We start from the raw sequence: 21324 nt of genomic DNA, 5'->3' as shown, positions 1-21324 counted from the left end.
CCTTCCTACTTAGGCTGCCTTCTGCAGTTGATTGGATGTGGGTCACATCCTGAAGAGGGATGGCAGGCAGGATCAGAGGGACAGGAATGTGACTGAATGATTTCACACATAAGCATGATGGAGCGGGCGCCTGGTTGGCTCAGTTGGAAGAGTATGTGGCTCTTGATGTCGGAGTTCTGAGTTCAAGCCCCACATTGGATGTAGAGATCACTTAAATAAATAAATAAACAAACTTAAAAGTGATAGAGAGATAAAATTGATGTCTATTTTCTTTCATATGAAAGAAAACACTTCTTCTGGTAGAACCACAGTGGCAGAGTAAGTATGGTGGGAATGTGGAAGCCAACTACCAATCCCACCATACATGGGACCAGAAAATTTAAAGTTCTATCCACAGCCTCCCTCCCTCCTCACTGCACAGGACCCCCCTAGCCCCCAAATTCACGATTCCAGTTCTCTTCTTCCTCCTCCACTCTGCTGGCCACCCACTCCCATCCTGCACACACCGTTGAACTTCTACCCCGTGAACCTTTTCTTCAGTCCATCAAGGGACTTGTGGTTCCTGTCTCTCACAGCAGCCCTTCCTTCCTGCCAAATACACACACACACACACACACTCACACACACACACACATATTCTGACTTTAACCGGACCCAAATTTATATAGAGGACAAGCTATTACTTGCTGCTCGGCGTAGTTAGCTGTGATCGGGAAGTAAAAGAAGACCATACACGAAGGTGTCAAAGGTGGCCATTTTTCCTATGTGTACGAAGCTCGTCTAGAAAGAGAGAAGACTGAATTCGACATACAGAGAGATGAAAGACCACAGGGCTAAAAGGAACTGAGGCAGTTTTTTGAGTTCTTGACTTTCCAGACTCTGGCTGGGGCCCTTCATGAGACCTGTGGTACTTACCTCCCCAGAGAGATGGGCTCTTCCAACATGCTTCTCTTTTTGCGGCGGCCATTTTGAGTTTCTTGCAACCCTGTGACTTCTGATTAAGATATCCTCTTCCCTGCTTGGCAAGCCACCCCTGCGCCATCAGGATTCCGTTCAAATGGCCCCTGGAGTATGGCGCCTCCTTTGGGATGGAGATCGCTGCCTCCCACCCAACTGGTTCACACGGCCATGAGAGCCGGCCCGTGGGAGAAGATGTCTGTCCAATCTTCCCTTGCCCCGGAGCCCCTTGTTTCTTGAGTTCCTGGCAGAGATGATGTCTGTTTCTGAATCCCCAGAAATTCCCACAAGGACTTTCTATGCCAGTTGCTCAGTAAACATTTAATAAATGAGTGGATTCATTAGTAAATGGGCCGGAGGTGGGGGAGCTTTTCCATTTCCTATCAGTGATCTCTACAGAATTAAAACCAAAGTGCTCCATTTCCCCTGTACTTACCCTAATAACTTCCACCCCGAGGTCTTTGCAGAGGGTTAGACGCCTTGGGAAAGGCTGAGGTTTTGTTTGGGGCTTCTTCTCATTTTGTTTGGGGTTTGGCGAGTTCTAAATCATTCCCAAGCCCACGTTTGGGAACTAAGCATCCACAACAGCCGGGGATAATCCCTTTGCCCTCACACTGTGGGCTGGAGCCAGTGGGACTTGCCAAGCTATTGCAGAGCCATTCCTAAATGCCAGTCCAGGCATGTGCTATTCCAGAATCAGCCCAGCCCTGACCTGCTGAATCTGTGTATGAGAGAAAACTCAGGAATCCCTGTTTCAAAGAACGGTCAGCCTGCTTTGGGACCCTTGGCTAGGTCACTGTGCTTATGACGGTGAGTCATGTCTGTGCATCAAGAGAGACCTCAGGGGCACCTGTGTGGCTCAGTCATGAAGTGTCTGACTCTTGATTTCAGCCCAGGTCATGATCTCAGGATTACAAGACCAAGCCCCAGGTCGGGCTCTGCGCTCAGCCAGGAGTCTGCTTCAGGTTTCTCTCTCTCCCTCTCTTTTTGCCCCTCACCCAGCTTGCATTTTCCCTCTCATTCTCTCTCAAATAAGGAAGTAAATATTTTAAAAGGAGACACAGAGAGAGACCTCAGATTCTGTTCTGATCGGCCATTGGTCCTGCTTGGAAGAGGGCAGGCCAAGAGGGCTCCCCCCATCTGACCTGAAGTATATACATGAAGTCTTCCACCTGCCAAACCCCTCTCTTCCTCACCATTGTTCCTGCTCATCTATTTCAAGTAGAAATGTGTAGTTTGCTTCTGATCCATCTGATTTCTCCCGGGGCTGACCCTCCCGCATACATTGCCCGAGTAGCTTCCCCTGTCTTTCTGCCCCTGTGTCCCTGCTGTCCTGAACTCCAGCTACACAGAGAGTCATATGTCTATGTCTTAGTTTTCCCCCAATCACAGCAGCAGGTGTAGAAACAGTCAGTTACCATTGGCTGAATGCTTTGAAGATTTTATTTATTTTAGGAGGGTAGCCAGAAGGAGAGGGAGAGAGAGAGTCCTCTAGCAGACTCCCTGATGAGCACAGAAACTTGATCTCACGACCCCGAGATCATGACCTGAGCAGAAATCAAGAAGGAGACACTTATCCGACTGTACCACCCAGGCACCCCTGAATGTTTCTTTTGTATACGTGGGTCACGAAGCCAGGCATGCTACACACATTATCTATCTTATTTCAGCCTCACAACAACCCCAAGAAACCGATATTATGCAGTCACTTTATATGCAAGCTTTCGGGCTTGAATATCCAATGTAAATATAGCAGATAAGTTCCAAGTGGAAAACAGACCACACTCAGTCTGACACCAAAGTCTGTTTTCCCTGCTCTGCACGGTGAGCCCAACCTTCTCCACAGATTCTAGCCCCTGGATCCTAGATCACCACAATGAAAAAAAGAATGATTTTCTCTTATATCGACCGTAGGATTCTGGGACTCTTTTGTGAAAGCAAACTGTGAAGCCTAATTCCAACAGACTGTTATTTACACTGCTTCTCTTTTGTGCCAGAAAAACATAGATGAATGAGGGCAAATCCATTATTACCCTTAGGAAAATCATTCACACGCGTGTTCCCATTTGTATGTGGTTTCAAACCCCAAGGCCACCCCCCCCAGGTACGTGACCTTGAACAGTTACCTAAACTTTCTCTTTATTTGTTGTTGATCATTATCATGAAGGATAATAGTAATAGTGTAAAAATGACTATTTTTAAATAATATAATAGGGTTGTTGTCAGGATTAAATAATAGAAATATGCTTGGTAAGTAGTCAGTGTTTAATAAATGTTTGCTGCTATAAACTACGGCAAAGTATCAATGTTATTACAGCAGATGGCTTGGAATCCTTCTGTAGAGGAAAAAACACACTGTGGTTTTTTTTTTTTTTTAAAGATTTTATTTATTTATTTGATAGAGATCACAAGTAGGCAGAGAGGCAGGCAGAGAGACAGAGGAAGCAGGCTCCCCGCAGAGCAGGGAGCCCAATGCGGGGCTCGATCCCAGGACCCTAGGATCATGACCTGAGCCGAAGGCAGAGGCTTTAACTCACTGAGCCACCCAGGCACCCCCTCTGTCGGGGACCGCCTCCGGCTGGGAAAGTCCCCGCCATTAGAAGATGGTGCTTGGCTCACTGCCAGCAAAATACGCTGCAAGTAAACAACGAACTTTCTGGTGAAGCCCACCTAAAGGAGGACATAGTCATTGGCTGTTTCAAATTTAATCAGCATAGTAACAGGACTCTCATTGGCTCTCCCCATTGTTTGGCCCCTTATTGGTCACCCTGCTCACTGATCGGTCATGTAAACGTATATAAGTGTGTAGACTTGCGGAAATAAAGAGAGAGAAGATACATCTGAACCAGGGCTTCTTGTCGTCCTTGCGGGTCGAGGGCGACAAATGGTGCCGAAACCCGGGAATAGTTAACGAGTAAGTAAACCTTGCAAGGAGAAAAACCGCAGGTAAGCGGGGAAGGGACCACGATTAAAGTGGTGGAATCTTGTACAAGACCGCAACAAGAAGCGGGGCGGCCATAGAGCCGGGATTGTCTTCCGAAGTAAAGCGGGGAGTAAAGGTCGACTGAAGTATATGTGCGTAAAAAGTCAATGTGTTAGTTAGTGTCTTTAACGTCCGCGTCTGTTGTCTGTGTGTTCATAATGGGATCTGAAGTATCCAAAGTGCGGTTGGAAGGGTCTTTAAAAGACCTGCTGAAAGCCATTGGAACTCCACTAAAAGCAAAAACTGCTCGGGCCTTTTTGAATACAGTGGAGAAGGCGGCTCCATGGTTCCTAGATGAAGGCTTGCTAAACATACTTCAATGGGACCACCTGTGATCCAGGGTTTGGCCCATGTGAAACCTATTAATGCCTCGGGGCCATATCAACATTTTAACTTGCCCAGGTGCACCAATAAGAGGGTATGGCCACCGGAGTGGTCTGGATGTCAGAGTATCCTGCGCTCAGTTTAAATGCATAGCTTTACATTCACTCCACGATCTTTCCCAGTGCTGGAATGTCAGAGCCTTCAAGCTGGCTGTGATTATGCGTATCCCTACCCATGTTCCTATCCCAGTTTTCATTCCAGATGACAAGTTACCGGTGGTGCTATCCAGAAAGAAGAGAGATTTTGGTATCACAGCCGCCATTGTGACAGCATTGGCTATATCTACAGCAGCTGCCACGGCAGCAGCAGTCTCGCTTGCTGCAACTATACCCACTGCGGAAGCTGTGAACACCCTTGCAGAAGGAACGGCGGCTGCCCTTCAAACACACTCAGATCAATGCACATCTGCAAGCAGGAATCCTGATAGTCAACCAGAGAGTGGATTTGGTTCAAGAACAAGTGGATATATTGGGGGCCCTATTGGGACTGGGATGTATAGCACCCTTCCCGGCAATTTGTGTAACTCCCATAGCCTATACTAGTATGAGTGACTTACAGAATGTCTCCCGACAGCTCTCCCAGTATTTGCAGGGTGCTTGGTCTGACGATTTTCAAAATTTCACACGAGTACGCGTGTGCAACCAGCTTCCCTCCCAGAGCTATTTCAAACATTCAGCAATATGTTCCAGTTTACCAAACAATGGGCTGGCACAATTGGTCTTCTTGTCCTCCTTCTTACTGGCATTCTGCTTCTATTCAGAAAAGTTCGCCAATGGAGAACATAGCAGCAAGGGCAGAGCCGAGCTATAGTACAAGCCCTTATGTCAATAGAGGCTGGGACATCTCCCCAGGTATGGCTAAGCATGCTAGATCGGTAGTCAAAGATGGGTAAGATCAGTAGAGAAACATACCAACCTAAGACAGGACAGAGATCATTGATATCTTGTGTCTGATGACGGGTAAGGATGTTTTCTGCTACTGAGGACCTAAGACAGGCACGATCTCTGCCATAAAACAAAAAAGGGGGAGATGTCGGGGACCGCCTCCGGCTGGGAAAGTCCCCACCATTACAAGATGGCGCTTGGCTCACTGCCAGCAAAATACGCTGCAAGTAAACAACGAACGTTCTGGTGAAGCCCGCCTAAAGGAGGACATAGTCATTGGCTGTTTCAAATTTAATCAGCATAGTAACAGGACTCTCATTGGCTCTCCCCATTGCTTGGCCCTTTATTGGTCACCCTGCTCACTGATCGGTCATGTAAACGTATATAAGTGTGTAGACTTGCGGAAATAAAGAGAAGATACATCTGAACCAGGGCTTCTTGTCGTCCTTGCGGGTCGAGGGCGACACCCCTCCCTGTGTTTTCTGTCCACTGACTATTCACCGAATACTTTTGTACTCCAAATGTGTGGAGGGTTTTCTCCTCACCAAATAATTCTTCACTTTTCAAGGGCACCAACTGGATGTCTTACAATTTAACTGTTTTGACACTATCTATCTGGAGTTCGCGTTGGATGGCACACAGGTCAGGGCTCAGTCCTACAAGACTGCCCTCCAGGGGTGCCTGGGTGGCTCAGTCAGTTAAGCATCTGCCTTTGGTTCAGGTCATGATCCCGGGGTCCTGGGATCAGCCCTGTGTCCGGGTCCCTGCTTGGTAGGGGAGTCTGCTTCTCCCTCTCCCTCTGCCCCTGCTCGTGGTCGCTCACTTTCTCTTAAATGAATAAGTAAAATCTTAAAGAAGAAAAAACAAGACTGCCCTCCACCACGTCAGACACCAATCCCAAGTCCAGTGTTCCCGCTTCTCTGTTTGATCGTTTGCTTGAGCAGACCATAGAATTTGGGAAAACAGTTTACTCTTGACCCTTGAACCACACAACACAAGTGTGAATTGCATGGGTCCACTTACATGTGGATTTTTTTTCCATAAATACAGTACAGGACTGTAAATGTGTTTTCCTTATGATGTTCTCATTAATATATTCTTTTCTCTAGCTTATTTTATTGTAAGAATACAATACATAATGCATACACAAAATATGTATTAATCAACTATGTGTTATTAGTAAGGCTTATGGTCTTCAGTAGCTATGAGCAGTTAAGTTTGGGGGGGAGTCAAAATTTATATGTGAATATTTGACTGGGCAGAGGGTCAGCACCCTTACTTGACCCCATTGTTTAAGGGTCAGCTGGGCTTACTAGGTTACTGATTGATTATAAAAGGATACAACCTAGGAACAGTCAGATGGAAGAGATGCTTAGGGCAAGGTATATGGGAAATGGCGTGGAGCATCCATGTTCCCATTGGGTGTACCAACCTCTGGACATCTCCACGTGTTCACCAATCTGGAAGCTTCTAAAAACCTCATCTTTTTTTTTTTTTTAAATGGAGGCTCCACTGTGTAGGCCTGATTGAATAAATCATTGGTCATTGGTGATTGATTCAACCTCCAGCCCCTCCCCCCTCCCCCAAGTTAGGGGTGAGAGGAAGTGGAGCTGAAAGTTCCAATCCAATCACGTGGGCGGTTCCCCTGGCAACCAGTCGCATCCTGTGGCTTTTCAAAAGTCACCTCAGCTCACTGTTAATGCTCCGGAGCTATTTTGGGAACGAAGGCTCAAACTCCCGGTATTGTGAGGAAAGATGCCCCTATGCTCTAATCACTTAGGTTTTAATTATAAGTTTTAGGAGCTGTGAGCGAGGAGTCATGGATGGACATCAAAATACATCTTCATTATATGACAACACCACACCTTTCCAGGGGGAGAATCACGCCTTCCTGCTGCACTGATGTGAGGCTAGACCCTGTAACTCGTTTTGTCCAGCGAGAATTGAGAAGTGATACACACCATTTTTGAGTCAAAGCTTGAAGAGCCGTTGTGGGGTTTGCCACCTTTTCCTTTCCTTTCCTTTCCTTTCCAGATCTGGCGTTGTTCTGACTAGGGGCTGTTTCATCAGCCTAGAGCTCAGAATGCAAATGATGGCAGCAGAGTCACCACCAGATGGTGATGGGCAGGTCACACAAGTGAGACATAAAGCCCTGTTCTTATAAGCCACTAAGATTTGAAGGTTGGTTACCATGATGTCACTTAGCCTAGGCTGACAGATACAGTTGTTAAACAAGACTTATAAAAAGCCTCATATTGGGCTGCCTGGGTGGCTCAGTGGGTTAAAGCCTCTGCCTTCAGCTCAGGTCATGATCTCAGGGTCCTGGGATCGAGCCCCGCATCGGGCTCTCTGCTCAATGGGGAGCCTGCTTCCCCCTCTCTCTCTCTGCCTGCCTCTCTGCCTATTTGTGATCTCTGTCTGTCAAATAAATAAATAAAATCTTAAAAATAAAAGCCTCTTATTTAAGTATTTGCACCATCATTACTCTCCAACCCTCTGTAGACCTCAGCCATGAGCTGTTTTCCCATCAGCCCAGTAACCCACTTCCAACTGGAATACAGATGTTTCCTGGTACAAGTGTCTAATGGTCCTTTATAACCTGTGGCATTTCCAGTTTCTCAAGGAAAGCGCTATTAACAAGCCTCTTTTACCAAAGAGTATGTGTACACAGGGCACCTGGGTGGCTTAGTTGGTGAAGCATCTGCTTCTTCCTCTCCCCTGTCCCTGCCCCGTGCATGCTCCCTTTCTTTCTCTCTTAAATAAATGAATAAAATCTTTTAAAAAAATATGCATACAGCACCCGAAAGCTGTATTAGTTAACTAAGCTTGTCTTTGGGGACTGTAGAGATGGTCGAAAACAACATCTGGGCCGGGCTGTGCTGTCAGGGAAGCCCCATTAGCCTTTCCATAGCTCAGCCCCAATCCAGGGTTCTTCTAGGGCTAAGCCAGCTCTCTGAAGAGCTTTTACTTCTCTGCAGCAGGGTCATGACCTCAACAAGGTCATGACCTCAACAAGCTGCCTTCTGAGCCCCAAGCTTCTTTGCCCTCTGACTTCCAAGTGGGACATTGTCTGTAAGGCTCTCAGAACTTTCCTTGATGTTGCCCAAGAAAAGCACCTGCGTGCTTTTATTATCGTTTTTTGCTGCTTTCTTCAATTCCATAGGCAGGAATAAGAAAAACACCAAGCGGGGCGCCTGGGTGGCTCAGTGGGTTAAGCCGCTGCCTTCGGCTCAGGTCATGATCTCGGGGTCCTGGGATCGAGTCCCGCATCGGGCTCTCTGCTCAGCAGGGGGCCTGCTTTCCTTCCTCTCTCTGCCTGCCTCTCTGCCTACTTGTCCTACTTGTGATTTCTCTCTGTCAAATAAATAAATAAAATCTTAAAAAAAAAACAAAAAAAAAACAAAAAAAAAAACCACCAAGCATAGATGCATTAGAAAGTTCCAGATTCTTAAGAAGTCTATCCAGTTAAAATCCCTGGTGTAGTTTATGACTCTTGTTAGATAACCACCTGAGTTTCTTCCTGCCAAGTGTCTAAGTTTAGGTTTCCCACAATCTCCCTTACAGGCCTTTGGGAACTTCTTCCTATGGAAGAACCCTGAGAAAGCCCTTAACTCATTCTTTTTTTTTAAGCCTAGAGAGCAAACTGTGGCAGAATAACAGGTTCCCTCTGTGGCCTTGAGTGGTAATTTGTAGTTTTGGGAAATTCCCAGGTGGGCTGATGGGCACTGATGTTGAAGGCTTACTCTTTTGGGGATTTTTCTAAGGATGGCTTTTCATTTTATTCCGTGAAATACTCCAGACACTTAGGGAATGCGCTAAGATCACATCTACGGAGTAATGTTGAGTAACCGAGGCGGGGGGAGTCCGGATTCATCAATAATAGTGATGGTAATGGTAACAACAGCACCTGATGCTTATTTTACCCTCACCCCGATCAGACCCTGGTCTAACGGTGCTGGGCACAGTAGGTAAGCGCCATCATCATCACCATTTAGAGATGAGACAATGGAAGCAGAGACAGGATAAGTGACTGGAATAAGGCTACACATGTTACAAGTGGCAGAGCTGGAATTTGAACCAGGGTTGCATGACCCAAAAGTGCATGTTTCACTCCTTGTGCTATGCTGCCTTTCTTTCTTCGACACGCTTATCATCTGTGTCTCCAGCTGTAAATACTTCCCTTCCGAAGGGACTTGTGGATGGAGGGCGATGTCAGCCTTACTTTGTGTAATTTATTGCCATTCGCCATGCTGACAGAATGGCTTAGCTACGTTCATTGAGAATATTCTTGTTTTCTCAGTCACATGGGTGCTTTCCCCAGGTTAATTCTACCCTTACTGGAGGATCTAAGAGCAGAAATGTAGCTCAGCCTTGATAGAGCCTAGAAGGTTTCAGAAACCCCAATGGGTCTCTCTTCCCTAAGTGTCCTGCACAATGGCTTCACGACTATTCTCCTTCAGAGTAGAGTTCTGGTCTACCTTAACTATGAAAAATGCAGGTTGACTGCTTGGAGGGGCCAGCTTCCCCTCAATGCTGTGATGAGAACATCACAGGTGTTAACTCGTTTTATCCTCATAACAACCCTATGAAGAAGGTACCTTTCCGATCATCACATCAGTCACCGTCATTCTATTTTACAAGCAAGGAAACCGAGGACCCAGAAAGTTAGTACATATTTTCCTGCTCAGAAAGGGAAGGTTCAGAATTCCAACCAGACAGTCCCATTCCAAAGGTCACACCCTTGAACTCTAATCCCATATCTGTAGGGGAAAGATGATGGACTCAGCCCGTGGCAGGAATATCCACGAATACTTAGCGTCCAGTGAACTGTACCAGGCAGGTGGGGTTCTACAGTACAAACCTGGCAGCGGAAGCCTAGGAGCCAAGGGGTGAGGCATAGGGGGAGAAGGAACTGGAAAGGCAGAACATTGCACGTCAGGCATTTTCCTCAAAAAGGCATTTACTCTGTCCTGTGGGGTAGGAGTTCAGATTCCCCTCTGATGCATGAACCTACTGAAGATTAGTGGGGGATTAAACAGCTTGTTCCAGGCTCCACGTGAGTGAGACAATATTCAAACACAGCCCACCTTATTCCTAAGCCTCACTTTATTCCAACACACTTTCAGAGGAGGGTGGCCAGAAGGACAGTCGAGAGAAGATGTTACTAGGCAGACTGCATTTTCCGCAAGGGCTGCAAGTATCACCCACCCCACGTGATGTTCTTAAAATACTAACTTTGACATTTCGCTCATTGAGATAAGGGAAAGATAGTGCTGCCCTTGGATTTGGGAGTGCTGTGGGACTACGGCAGAAGTGACACTGGAGCACTTCTAAGGTAGGTCATAAGAGCTGACAGCACCGGCTGGTACTCTCGAAATGCTCCCTCTTGGAAACTAGCCGCCACGCTGTGAGCAAGCTCACGCCTACCAGTGTGGAAAGACCATATGGAAACAGAGCCTTGAGACCGCTTAGAGACAGAGCAGAGCCTGACCTTTTCCAGCTGTTCCAGCCCCCTCACGGTTCCCGCTCTAGCTACCATGTGACTACAGTCTCGTGATAGAACCAGAAACAGAACTGCCCAGGTGAGCCCTTCTCAAATTGTTGCAAGTGCCATTGCTAGATTGGGGGAGGTTGTGTTATAGAACCGCGGTCATCAGAACAGCTCACTCAGAGGAACAGAAGTCTTCACGTGGACGTGAGCTCCCGCCAACTTCAAGTATCCGAGGGGCTGCCACCTATGAGAGGAGTTGACTCAGAGCGTGAAGCTCTAGGAGACAGCACTCATGCCAACAGCGGGGATTTACGGAGAGGCAAATTTGATTCTTCACGGAGATCTTCTTCAACTTTGTGATGTTAGATAGAACAGAGTCACCTGGTAGTGAACCCTCTGCCACCAACATACTCAAGCAGAGGGCGGACCATTTTAGGGGATGTTGTAGAAAGGTCTAGAAGACTCCAAAAAGGCACTTTCTCACTCTGAAAATATATGATTCCAAGTGAATTAAGGCTAGACTCTTTTGGAGAATAAATGTTTAGTAAACCCTTTTTATAAGAGGTGAGGACTAATGTGGACCTTTAAAGTTGGAGAGGGTAGGGAAAGGAAAACAGAAGGAACAACCACTCAGCAAAGAGCCACCGAAAGCTGTTTAACTAGCAGTACCTTGTTAATCATTCCCCCTCTCGCCTTAAGACTTCTTCTCATCCATTTGTGGTGGGTTCTGGGCCATTATTTTTCTAGACCTTTCCCCAGTCACCAACAACTCTTTGGCCTCCCCCAGTCCTCACATCCCATCGATGGCTAAGTCATTCATTCCACTCTCGTCGACAGCGTGTCCTGCATCTGTTCCTCTTCTCCCCCCACCCCACACCCCCGCACTGTCACTGGCTTTGTTCTAGCCGTTGCCACCTGTCATTGAGATGACCGCAACAGCCCTCTGAATCATTCCTCAGGATGCCCTGAACCTGTCAGTCCCCAGCTTCCAAACCAAAACCTTCAGTCAATTCCCCCTGCCTTTAGAATAGAGTTGAAACTTTCTTAAAATAAAGATTGTATATATTTATTTGAGACTGAGAGAGAGCAGGGGTGAGGGGGGTAAGAAGGGGGATGGGCAGAGGGAGAGGGAGAAACAGAATCCCTGCTGAGCAGACTCCCCACTGAGCCCAACATGGGGTTTGATCCCGGGACCCTGAAATCATGACCTAAACCAAAGGCAAACGCTTAACTGAGCCATTCAGACACCCCTGGAGTTGAAACTTCTTAGTTAGGCATTCGAGGCTTTCATGATACAGCAGAGAATTAAGATGAGGGGAGAGGGGACATAAAATAAGAAGGATTTCGGGGAGAGGGAAAGAAACACTCATCCCTCTATTCCTTTTATAGGGCTGCTGTAACAAATTACTACAAACCGTGTGGTTTAAAACAACAGAAATTTGTTTTCTCGCAGTTTTGGAAGCTACAAGACCAAAATCAAGGTGTTGGAAGAGCTGTGCTCTCTCCAAAGGCTCTAGGTAAGCATCCTTCCTTGCATTTTTCTAGCTTCTCAGAGCTTTTGGAGATTCTTGGCATTCCTTGGCTTGTGGCTCCCATCACTCTGATCTCTGCCTCCATCTCACAAGGCCATCTCCGTGTGTGGGGTTTTAAATCTCCTGGTTCTTTCTCTTACAAAGATACCAGCCATTGGATTTAAGGTTCATCCCAGTATGACCTCATTTTTACCTGATTATGCCTGCAAAGCCCCTGTTTCCAAATAAGGTCATATGCACAGACACCAGGGGTTAGGGCTTGAGTGTATCTTTGAGGGCATAATTCAACCCTCTGATGGAAACCACAGAACAATGGTTTAGCATGGGGATGGACTCTTGCTTGTGAAAAGGTTCTGGGTGACAGGAAGGACTTCAGGAACAGGCAAGGTAATCTTAAGTAGGGTACTGGATGACCAGGAGGGTTTGTTTATGTGTTTCTGAGCGATGGAATAGCTTGCATGATCAAAGGATACAATTTTAATTAGGAAAAAAAAATCAGTCTGGAAGTTGGATTTAAGGAGATAGTAATAGATAGACAGTAAAACCAGGATGTTAAGAAAATCCCTGAGTAGCTGGAAGGTGAGGAGAAAGGCACAGAACTAGCAGGTTAGCCCCAGAAGTTTGTTAATCTTGCCTCTTTTTTTCAGCATTATATTCAAGAACCTAGAACAGTGTCTGTCACACAGTCGATCCTCGGGACCCATCTGTTGGACAGACAAATGGTGGACAAAGAAGGTTTTCACTAGTAGGTAAAGGAAAAGAAAGAAGGTGCCACAAGCCTTTCAGAGGTGAGCTTAGTGGACTCTGGAACAGACAGAAGTAAGGAGGAGCATTCTTTTAAAGGCAAGCCCACAAAACACAGCTTGGCACCTGCTGGAGACCGAGTTGAACCTCGGTCACACCACCTGCCCACACAGTGGCATTAGACCTGACTCCCGTGCTATTTTTCCCGACCACAGAATGTGAGTCTGGGGTACAGGACCCCTAAAACTTCATGCACGTCCGCGTGTACCTTTTACAGCACCCTGCACGCAGCAGGCCCCCAACCCGACTCTGAATGAACTTATGAATGACTGAATTTCCACATTTAAGCCAAATCGAAATCCGTCCCCCAGACTCGAACTCTGAATTTTAAGCTTGTGTACCCTTCAAAATGCCTGGCACACGGGAAGCTCCCGATAAGCACTTGTTGAACCGAACAGAGTAACTTCGATTCACCCAGTTCCGCCCCGGCAGCGAGGTCTGCGTCCGGCAGGAGGACAGAATCCAGGGCTCCCGCGTTCTTATGTAAGAGCGAGTGACCCTCCCAGCCTGCTTGACGTCTCTCGCACAGAAGTGGCGGGGAAGGGACGGGAAGGGACGGGAAGGGAAGGGGAGCGCGAGCGGTCGTTGAGACCCACACACGGTGCCGGTGTTAGTCGCACAGACTCGTTTCCAGCCTGGGTCGGTCCCCCACATCCGTCTGAAAAGCCCGCGGCCCGCCGGTGTGGGGCGCGCGGAGGGGGCGGCGTGCTGGCCTTTCGGTCCAGGCGGTTCCGTCCCGTGGGGAAGGCCTGCCCGCCCGGCACGCCCAACGGCGCCGGGTCTGCGGGTGACAGCCGCCCCGCTGGGGGACTCCGTTCCAGGCGGCGCCCCCGGGCTCCCCGCGGGCGGGCTTCCCGCAGCCTCGGCCCGGGCACCCCCACCCCCGCCCCCGCAGGCGTCCGGCCCCCGCGGCCCCAGGCCCCGCGCCGCTCGCCGTTCCCGCCCGGGCTCCCCGCCGCGCTCCGGGCGCCGACCTTCCCCGTTCCCGGGGGCCCGGCGGGGCGGGGCGCGGAAGATGGCGGCGCGGGCCATCCCGGGGCGGGCGCGAGGGGCCGCGGCGCGGCGCGCTCGGCTCGGCCGGCGCGGCTAGAGCGGCGCCTGGGCCCGGCGGCGCGGCCTCCTACCGCCCGCCCGCGCCGCCGCCGCCGCCTTCGCCGCGCCCCGCCCCGCGCGCCCGCCCCTCCCCGGGCCCGGCCGTGCCCCGCGTCGCGCTCCCCCGGGATGGCCCGCGCGCCTCGGCGCTGCCTCGCGGAGCACACGGCGGAGCGGCGGCGGCCGCGCTCGGGGGGCGCGCGGCTGCGGCGGCGGCGGCGCGGCGCGTGAGGGGCCGCCTCGGGCCGAGCGGGCGCCGCCAACATGTCGGATACCAAGGTAAAAGTTGCCGTCCGGGTCCGGCCCATGAACCGGCGAGGTGAGGAGCTCTCCGCTCGTTCTTTTTTTTCCATCTGGGGTCGGGCCGAGGGCGGGGGCAACTTTGCAAAGTGCGGGCCGCGGGGCGGGGGCGGCGAGAGCGCGGCGGGGGCGGCGGGGCCGGGGCGCGGGCGGGCGGCGCAGTGGCCGCGGAGCCCCCCGGCGTCCCCGGCGTCCCCGGCTCGGCTGCCTCCCCGGGGGAGCCCCGTGCCCGGGGGGCCGGCGGCGCGGATGCTCGGCTCGGCAGCGGCCTCTTCCCTTCTGCTTCCAGAACTGGAGCTGAACACCAAGTGCGTGGTGGAGATGGAAGGGAACCAGACGGTCCTGCACCCTCCTCCTTCCAACACCAAGCAGGGAGAAAGGTAAAGCGGGCGCCGAGAGGGCGGGCGGGCGGCTCCCAGCCCGCAGCCCCTGCAAGTGTGAGCCCGGAGAAGGGGAGTGCTCGGCCCTATTGTTAGGAGGACGGCTTCAAGTTTGTCGCACGCTCCCGTCTGAGGCGGTTGCAAGTCCAAGTTCCTCGCCTCCCGCTGCCCCCCTCCTTGCTCCCTCCCATCCCGAGCGGCTTCCGAGCCGGCACCAGCCCGCCGCGTCCCTGGCCGGCTTCGGGGCACCCGGAGCGAGGGGGCCGGATGCGATCCCAGAGACGACTAGTTCCACATTTTACAGATTAGAAAACTGAGGCCTGAGGCGGGCAAGGGACGATCCCAAGGCCTTGTTTTAGTGGAACCCAGTGCCCTTCGTTGTGGTTTTTTTTTTTTTTTTTCCTACCGCTGCACGGTTGGCTTTATTTGGCGGAATTGTTAGGGACTTTGCATGGAGAAGGGGGGGACCCCCCCATAATAAAGCAGAACAGTATTGTACGATGCAGGCTCAGGCGTGGACCATTTAAAATCTATTATTTTGTTGGTGCTGGGTCGAGATAATGCCTGAATGTAATGCGCGAATTTTGATTTTCAAGGAAACAAAAGTGGTGCCCTGAGCTGTGTAGACACTGGGGGGATATTTAAAAAGGGGCTGCATTTACTGGATGGCAACATATTTGCATTTGAAAAGTGGTAACTCTTGGATCCCTATTAATTCTGCTCTATTCCACGCAGCAGTATGGGAAAATGCCTTAAAATAATTTGAATGTTTGGCATTTTCCTGGTAAGCCCCCCCCCCAGAAGAAAACGGTTGGAATTCATTCAGTATAGCAATGCAGTAGCTTGTAAAAATAGAAAGAAAGAAAGAAAAAAAAAAAAAACCAAAACCCACAAACCCGGGAGATCTGACAGAATTAATTCCTCTGGGACGTGAGTACGAGTGTGTTTCTAAAAGTCACCTGTTGATTGATGCAGTACAATTTAGTGATTTTTGCTCTTGGGAGGTTTTTTCACTGAATAGACACTGAAGTAGGGTTTGTTATTTTATGGCTAAAGGAAGCAGCTGCCTCTATTCTATAATCATGTGGTGTTCAGTCACAATTTTGCTAAATTTTGGGGAAGACGTTGTCAGGAGGTAAGATTGGGAGTTCTTTGCTTTTTGTGCTGAGGGTGGAGATTTTTGTTCAGTTTGCAAACATTCTTCTCCCTGTAGCAGATAGTCATGATGATAGTAGATAGCTAAAGTTATACTTAAAATGCGTTACATGCTTTTCAGTAATAGATGTATCCTTGGATAATATCTTTAGATACATTGTAAAGATTTCTAGTATTTTAGATACATTTGTAGTGGTATAGTTGTATATTTCATGGTGATAGTGAACTGAGTAAATTTCATTATTGAGGGATTGGATTAGATGTTCACATCAACATTTTTTCTGGAACTGGGTATAGTTTTATTATTTTCTCTGCAAATTCTGCTGGGTCAGGTTCTTGAGAGCAGTCTGGGAAACAGGTAGAATATTAGCTCCCGTTAATGTAGCTGCCGCTTCTGTTTTCTTTGCTGGTTTAGCACCTGCTCCTTGTCACTCTTAACCATAGGGAGTGCTGAGGTTAGTTACCGTTTAATGAGATGAAGCTAATTTGTGGAGAGAAACATTTAATTTTGTGGAACCCGGATAGAAATCACTGTAGACAGGTGGTTAGAAATGCTTAATAATTAGTTGATCATTTTTAGGGACACCACTGCAATTACGAATGGGGATCTTTTAAGTAAAAATTTGTAGAGTGACTTGGGGAATTTTCCATCTGCTGGCTTATTGGAATAGCCCCTTATCTGAAACTGTTAAGAATAGCATTGAAACATAGGAGTTCTCTTGTTTTGTCCCCCTGACAGATCAGATTCTTTGGTGTATGGACCCTTTTTGTGGGATTCTGCCTGGGTACTGGTCACTCAGTTTACAGAAAACTCGAGTGCAGTCTCTCCAGCGGTGCAGCTTGTAGGTTAGGATTACTGTCTTTGCAAGGATGGAGACACCAGTGCATTTTGATTTTCATTATGTAGCTTGGTTTCATATTTCTCCACTGTTTTCCCTTAAAGCAACAGTGTATTTAAAAATAGAAATGATTCCTCCCTTGGGCTCTGGGTGGATTAATTACAACAATGCTTCATGTTATGTTTGCAATTCATTTCTGTCATTTATTTTGGGTTAGAGCTCAGGGAAAAGGGAGAATATTATTTTTCTTACCTATTAGTTCAAGGCTTGAACTATAGGAAATCTTAAAATAATATTGGCAAGCCTGTGTCAAGGTGACGATTATTATTTTCCTGAAAATTGCAAGAAATTACTAATATATTAACTATGAATAGAAATTTTAACTTAGTGGGTGAAAGTTTGCAGTCCTGTTAGTAAAAACAAGCAAGGATCCTTTGATTTCCAGAAAAAGAAACAGATAGGCTTAGCTTTCATGACTTCCCCCCTTTATGGAATAAAAGCCAAGATTACATGTTAAGGACTGAAAGATCATAGGGCTTCTGAGGTTAAAGATACTTATTCTGAAATTCTAAGATTATACTACACTACAGAGGTCCAGGTTAATAGTTGGACATATTTATTGTTCACTGTTTTGAAACATTATAGATATGAACATGTTTCTTTTTGTTGTTGTTTTTTTTTTCCTAAGATCAACTACTTTAATTTTATTTATTTATTTTTTTTATCAACATACAATGTATTATTTGCTCCAGGTGTACAGGTCTGTGAATCATCAGTCTTACATAATTCACAGCACTCACCATAGCACACACCCTCCCTAGTGTCCATCACCCAGCCACCCTATCTATTCTTAACACCCCAGCCACCTTCAGTTTGTTTCATGAGATTAGGAGTCTCTTCTCATTTGTCTCCCTTCCAATCCCATCTTGTTTCATTTTTTCCCTCCCTAAGTCCCACAGTCTCCCGCCCTGCCTCTCAAATTCCTTATATCAGAGAGATCATATGAAAATTGTCTTTCTCTGATTGACTTATTTTGCTTAGCATAATACCCTCTAGTTCCATCCACATCATTGCAGATGGCAAGATTTGTTTTTTTTTTTTTTTTGATGGCTGCATAATATTCCCGTGTGTGTGTGTGTGTGTGTGTGTGTGTATGTATGTATCACATCTTTATCCATTCATCTGTTGATGGACATCTAAGCTCTTTCCATAGTTTGGATATTGTAGACATTGCTGCCGTAAACATTCGGGTGCATGTGCCCCTTTGGATCACTATGTTTGTATCTTTAGGGTAAATCCCAGTAGTGTGATTGCTGGGTAGGGTAGCTCTATTTGCAACTTTCTGAGGAACCTTCATACTATTTTCCAGAGTGGCTGCACCAGCTTGCATTCCCACCAACAGTGTAGGAGGGTTCCCCTTTCTCCACATCCTCACCAACACCTGTCATTTCCTGAGTTGTTAATTTTAGCCATTCTGATTGGTGTGAGGTGGTATCTCACTCTGGTTTTGATTTGTATTTCCCTGATGTCGAGTGATGTGGAGCACTTTTTCATGTATCTGTTGGCCATTTGGATTATGAACATGTTTCCTAAAATATTGTTGCATTTACTATTCAGGAGATATTTATGAAGTTTACATCATATGGGATCCTTTCTCGGCACAGAGGATCCAAAGATGAGTATGGGCCTAGTGCCTGTATCAGAGGTCCGTGATTTCGAGAGACGTGGGAAGAGAGAAGGAAAAATAGTTAAAATACAGTGTGATAGATTATGTGGATTATACTTTTGCCATTGTATGTACCCTATTATTGGAAATGACCTGTTTCCTCTTCTGTCTCCTTCTGAGGTTGCAAGCTCCCTGAAGGCACGTACTTACCCTGCTTACCTTTGTGTCACGCCCTCACTAGCAGCTGGCATACAGCAGGTGCTCAGCAAGTGTCTGCACCGAGTAGGTTCCCTGGTGTGAACAGGGTCCTGAGTAGGGGCATGGAAGTGCATGGAACAGGATGCAGAAACAAGGGTCCTGAGTAGGGGCATGGAAGTGCATGGAACAGGATGCAGAAACAAGGCAATTCAGGAGGGGAGAAGTGCGTGAGAATCCTTGATTTCCCAAATTAAAAAAAAACAGTATGAACAGATACATAGTTTAAAGTCGTCGTCTTTTTTTTTTTTTTTAAGATTTTATTCATTTATTTGACAGAGAGAGGCAGGCAGAGAGAGAGGAGGAAGCAGACTCTATGTGGGGCTCGATCTCAGGACCCTGGGATCATGACCTGAGCCGAAGGCAGAGGCTTAACCCACTGAGCCACCCAGCCGCCCCTTTAAAGTCTTCTTTGGCCCCTATTCTTCCCATCCCCTCATCTCACCAAAAACAATGTATATTTTCAGACACTAACATACCTACTTGCATGTGAATATAAAGGTATTTCAACAAATACCTTTTCTGTCTTTAAATACCCATATATTCATATTCATTCTTTTTTAATATCTAGTTTGGGTGGTATTGGTGGTTTTAAAAATATAGATGGATGGCTTATGAATATGATTGCTACAACTTTTAGGAAGTGAAGTTCTTTTTTTTTTTTTTAAAGATTTTTATTTATTTACTCATCAGAGAGATACAGAGAGTACAGGCAGGCAGAGTGGCAGGCAGAGGCAGAGGGAGAAGCAGGCTCCCTGTGGAGCAAGGAGCCCGATGTGGGACTCGATCCCAGGACGCTGGAATCACGACCTGAGCTGAAGGCAGCCACTTAAGCAACTGAGCCACCCGGGTGTCCCAGGAAGTGAAGTTCTATTATGAAGAGAATATAAGGGAATTTGTTTGTTCTTATTTTTTGTAAAGTGAATTGTTGGATAAGTATTTAAAGCAGTGTACACTTTAGCCAGGTTAAAAGGAAAATGGGGTAAATTTAGGCTCTTAGTAAAAGAGCATCAAAGTCTTAGCTTCTTGCCCAATTTTTCCACACTGCAATATGTACATTGTAGCTTGTAAAGTATATGTATTCTTGAAGGTCCGCAGAAGAAAGCTATGTCTCTTGTTCAACTAGATATATTTTCTTGTTCATTTTTTTTTAAAGATTTTTATTTATTTATTTGACAGAGACAGCTAGAGATGAAATACAAGCAGTGGGGAGCTGGAGAGGGAGAGCAGGCTCCCCTCCGATCAGGGAGCCTGATGCAGGGCTGGATCCCAGGACGCTGGGATCATAACCTGAGCCAAAGGCAGACGCTTAACGACTGAGCCACCCAGGTGCCCCTTTTTATGTATTGTATGTTGTAACTTTTTTTTCAAGTTGGCTTCCCCCGCTGTTCCAAGGGCACCTACAACGGCTCCTTCTGCTCAAGTATCTTTGAGGACCAGAGATTTAGAAAGCAGTGAAAGTCATATGAAATTTAAAAAATAGATCATCTAAGAATCAGTAATATTCCACATTATAAAATTATTTGGGTGACTTTGAATTCTCTTGTTTTCTGTGTTATACTTCTCTCTAGCTCAAATATTAGAGTCAGTAGTAAGAAAGCAGAACATTTAGATTTCATTAACATAAGAGTGATCATTCTTCATGCATGACATTAGTGGTATTTTTAAAGAGCATTTTAATGGAGTATTTTCATTAGCTGTCAGCATTTGCCATGCCTTTGTTTTAAAATAAAGATAGATTGGAATCTCTTACTTTTAAAAGCAAAACTAAAAGTAATTATAATGCAGTGTAGATTAGTGTTTTAAAATTTATTTTGTTCCAGGGATGCCTGGGTAGCTCAGTGGGTTAAGCCTCTGCCTTTGGCTCAGGTTATGATCTCAGGGTCCTAGGATCAAGCCCCACAATGGGCTCATTGCTCAGCAGGGAGCCTGCTTCCCCCGCTCTCTCTGCCTGCCTCTTTGCCTACTTGTGATCTCTCTCTCTGTCAAATAAATAAATAAAAATCTTTAAAAAAATTATTTTATTCATAGTCCATGGTTAAAAGTATATTTAACATCATGGACTCTGTGTGTGTGCGTGTACACATGAATGGAGGTTCATGAAAAAATTTACTATGTGCAGCGTATCTGTTATTTCCTATCCCTATGTTTTAATTCATTTTAGAGGTGATGGTTGACTTACCGAATTAATATCACAACCCAGGAATGTGTTATAAATTTATAATTTGAAAAACAGAAGCTTAGTGGGCAAGAGATTGGGTCCTGAATATATATATGTGTGTGTGTGTGTGTGTGTAAAAATCAATGTACTTTATTTATTGAAATTTTTCAATTTTAAGTAATCTCTTCTGATTACTTAAAACAAGGGGGTTTGAACTCATGACCCCAAGATCAAGAGTTGTATGCTCTTCTGACTGAGCCTGTCAGGTGCCTCTAGTGTACATAATTTAAAGTGTAAAGTAATTTTTTTTTTTTAAAGAATTTTTTTTTTTTAAGATTTTATTTATTTAGTTGACAAACGGATCACTAGTAGGCAGAGGGGCAGGCAGAGAGAGGGGGGGAAGCAGGCTCCTTGCAGAGCAGAGAGCCCGATGCGGGGCTT

General features: G+C 46.8%; 1 protein-coding gene across 7 annotated transcripts in view; it reads left to right on the top strand.

The window, feature by feature from the left end:
- The first annotated feature begins 14312 nt into the window (after window positions 1-14312).
- Window positions 14313-21324, top strand: part of KIF13A (kinesin family member 13A) — a 207169-nt gene continuing 200157 nt past the window's right edge. For 5 of the 7 annotated variants that reach the window (XM_044259521.1, XM_044259496.1, XM_044259487.1 and 2 more), the window contains exons 1-2: window positions 14313-14446; window positions 14717-14807. In XM_044259521.1, coding sequence (XP_044115456.1) covers window positions 14392-14446; window positions 14717-14807 — 146 coding nt within the window. In that variant the 5' untranslated portion in view covers window positions 14313-14391. Of the gene's footprint in view, window positions 14447-14716; window positions 14808-21324 lie in introns of those variants that run through there. The other 2 variants (XM_044259504.1, XM_044259531.1) reach the window with 2 other exon arrangements.

The sequence above is a fragment of the Neovison vison genome, chromosome 1, assembly GCF_020171115.1.
Source record: "Neovison vison isolate M4711 chromosome 1, ASM_NN_V1, whole genome shotgun sequence".
Lineage (NCBI taxonomy): Eukaryota > Metazoa > Chordata > Mammalia > Carnivora > Mustelidae > Neogale > Neogale vison.
This window is presented reverse-complemented; position numbering and strand designations above follow the sequence as displayed.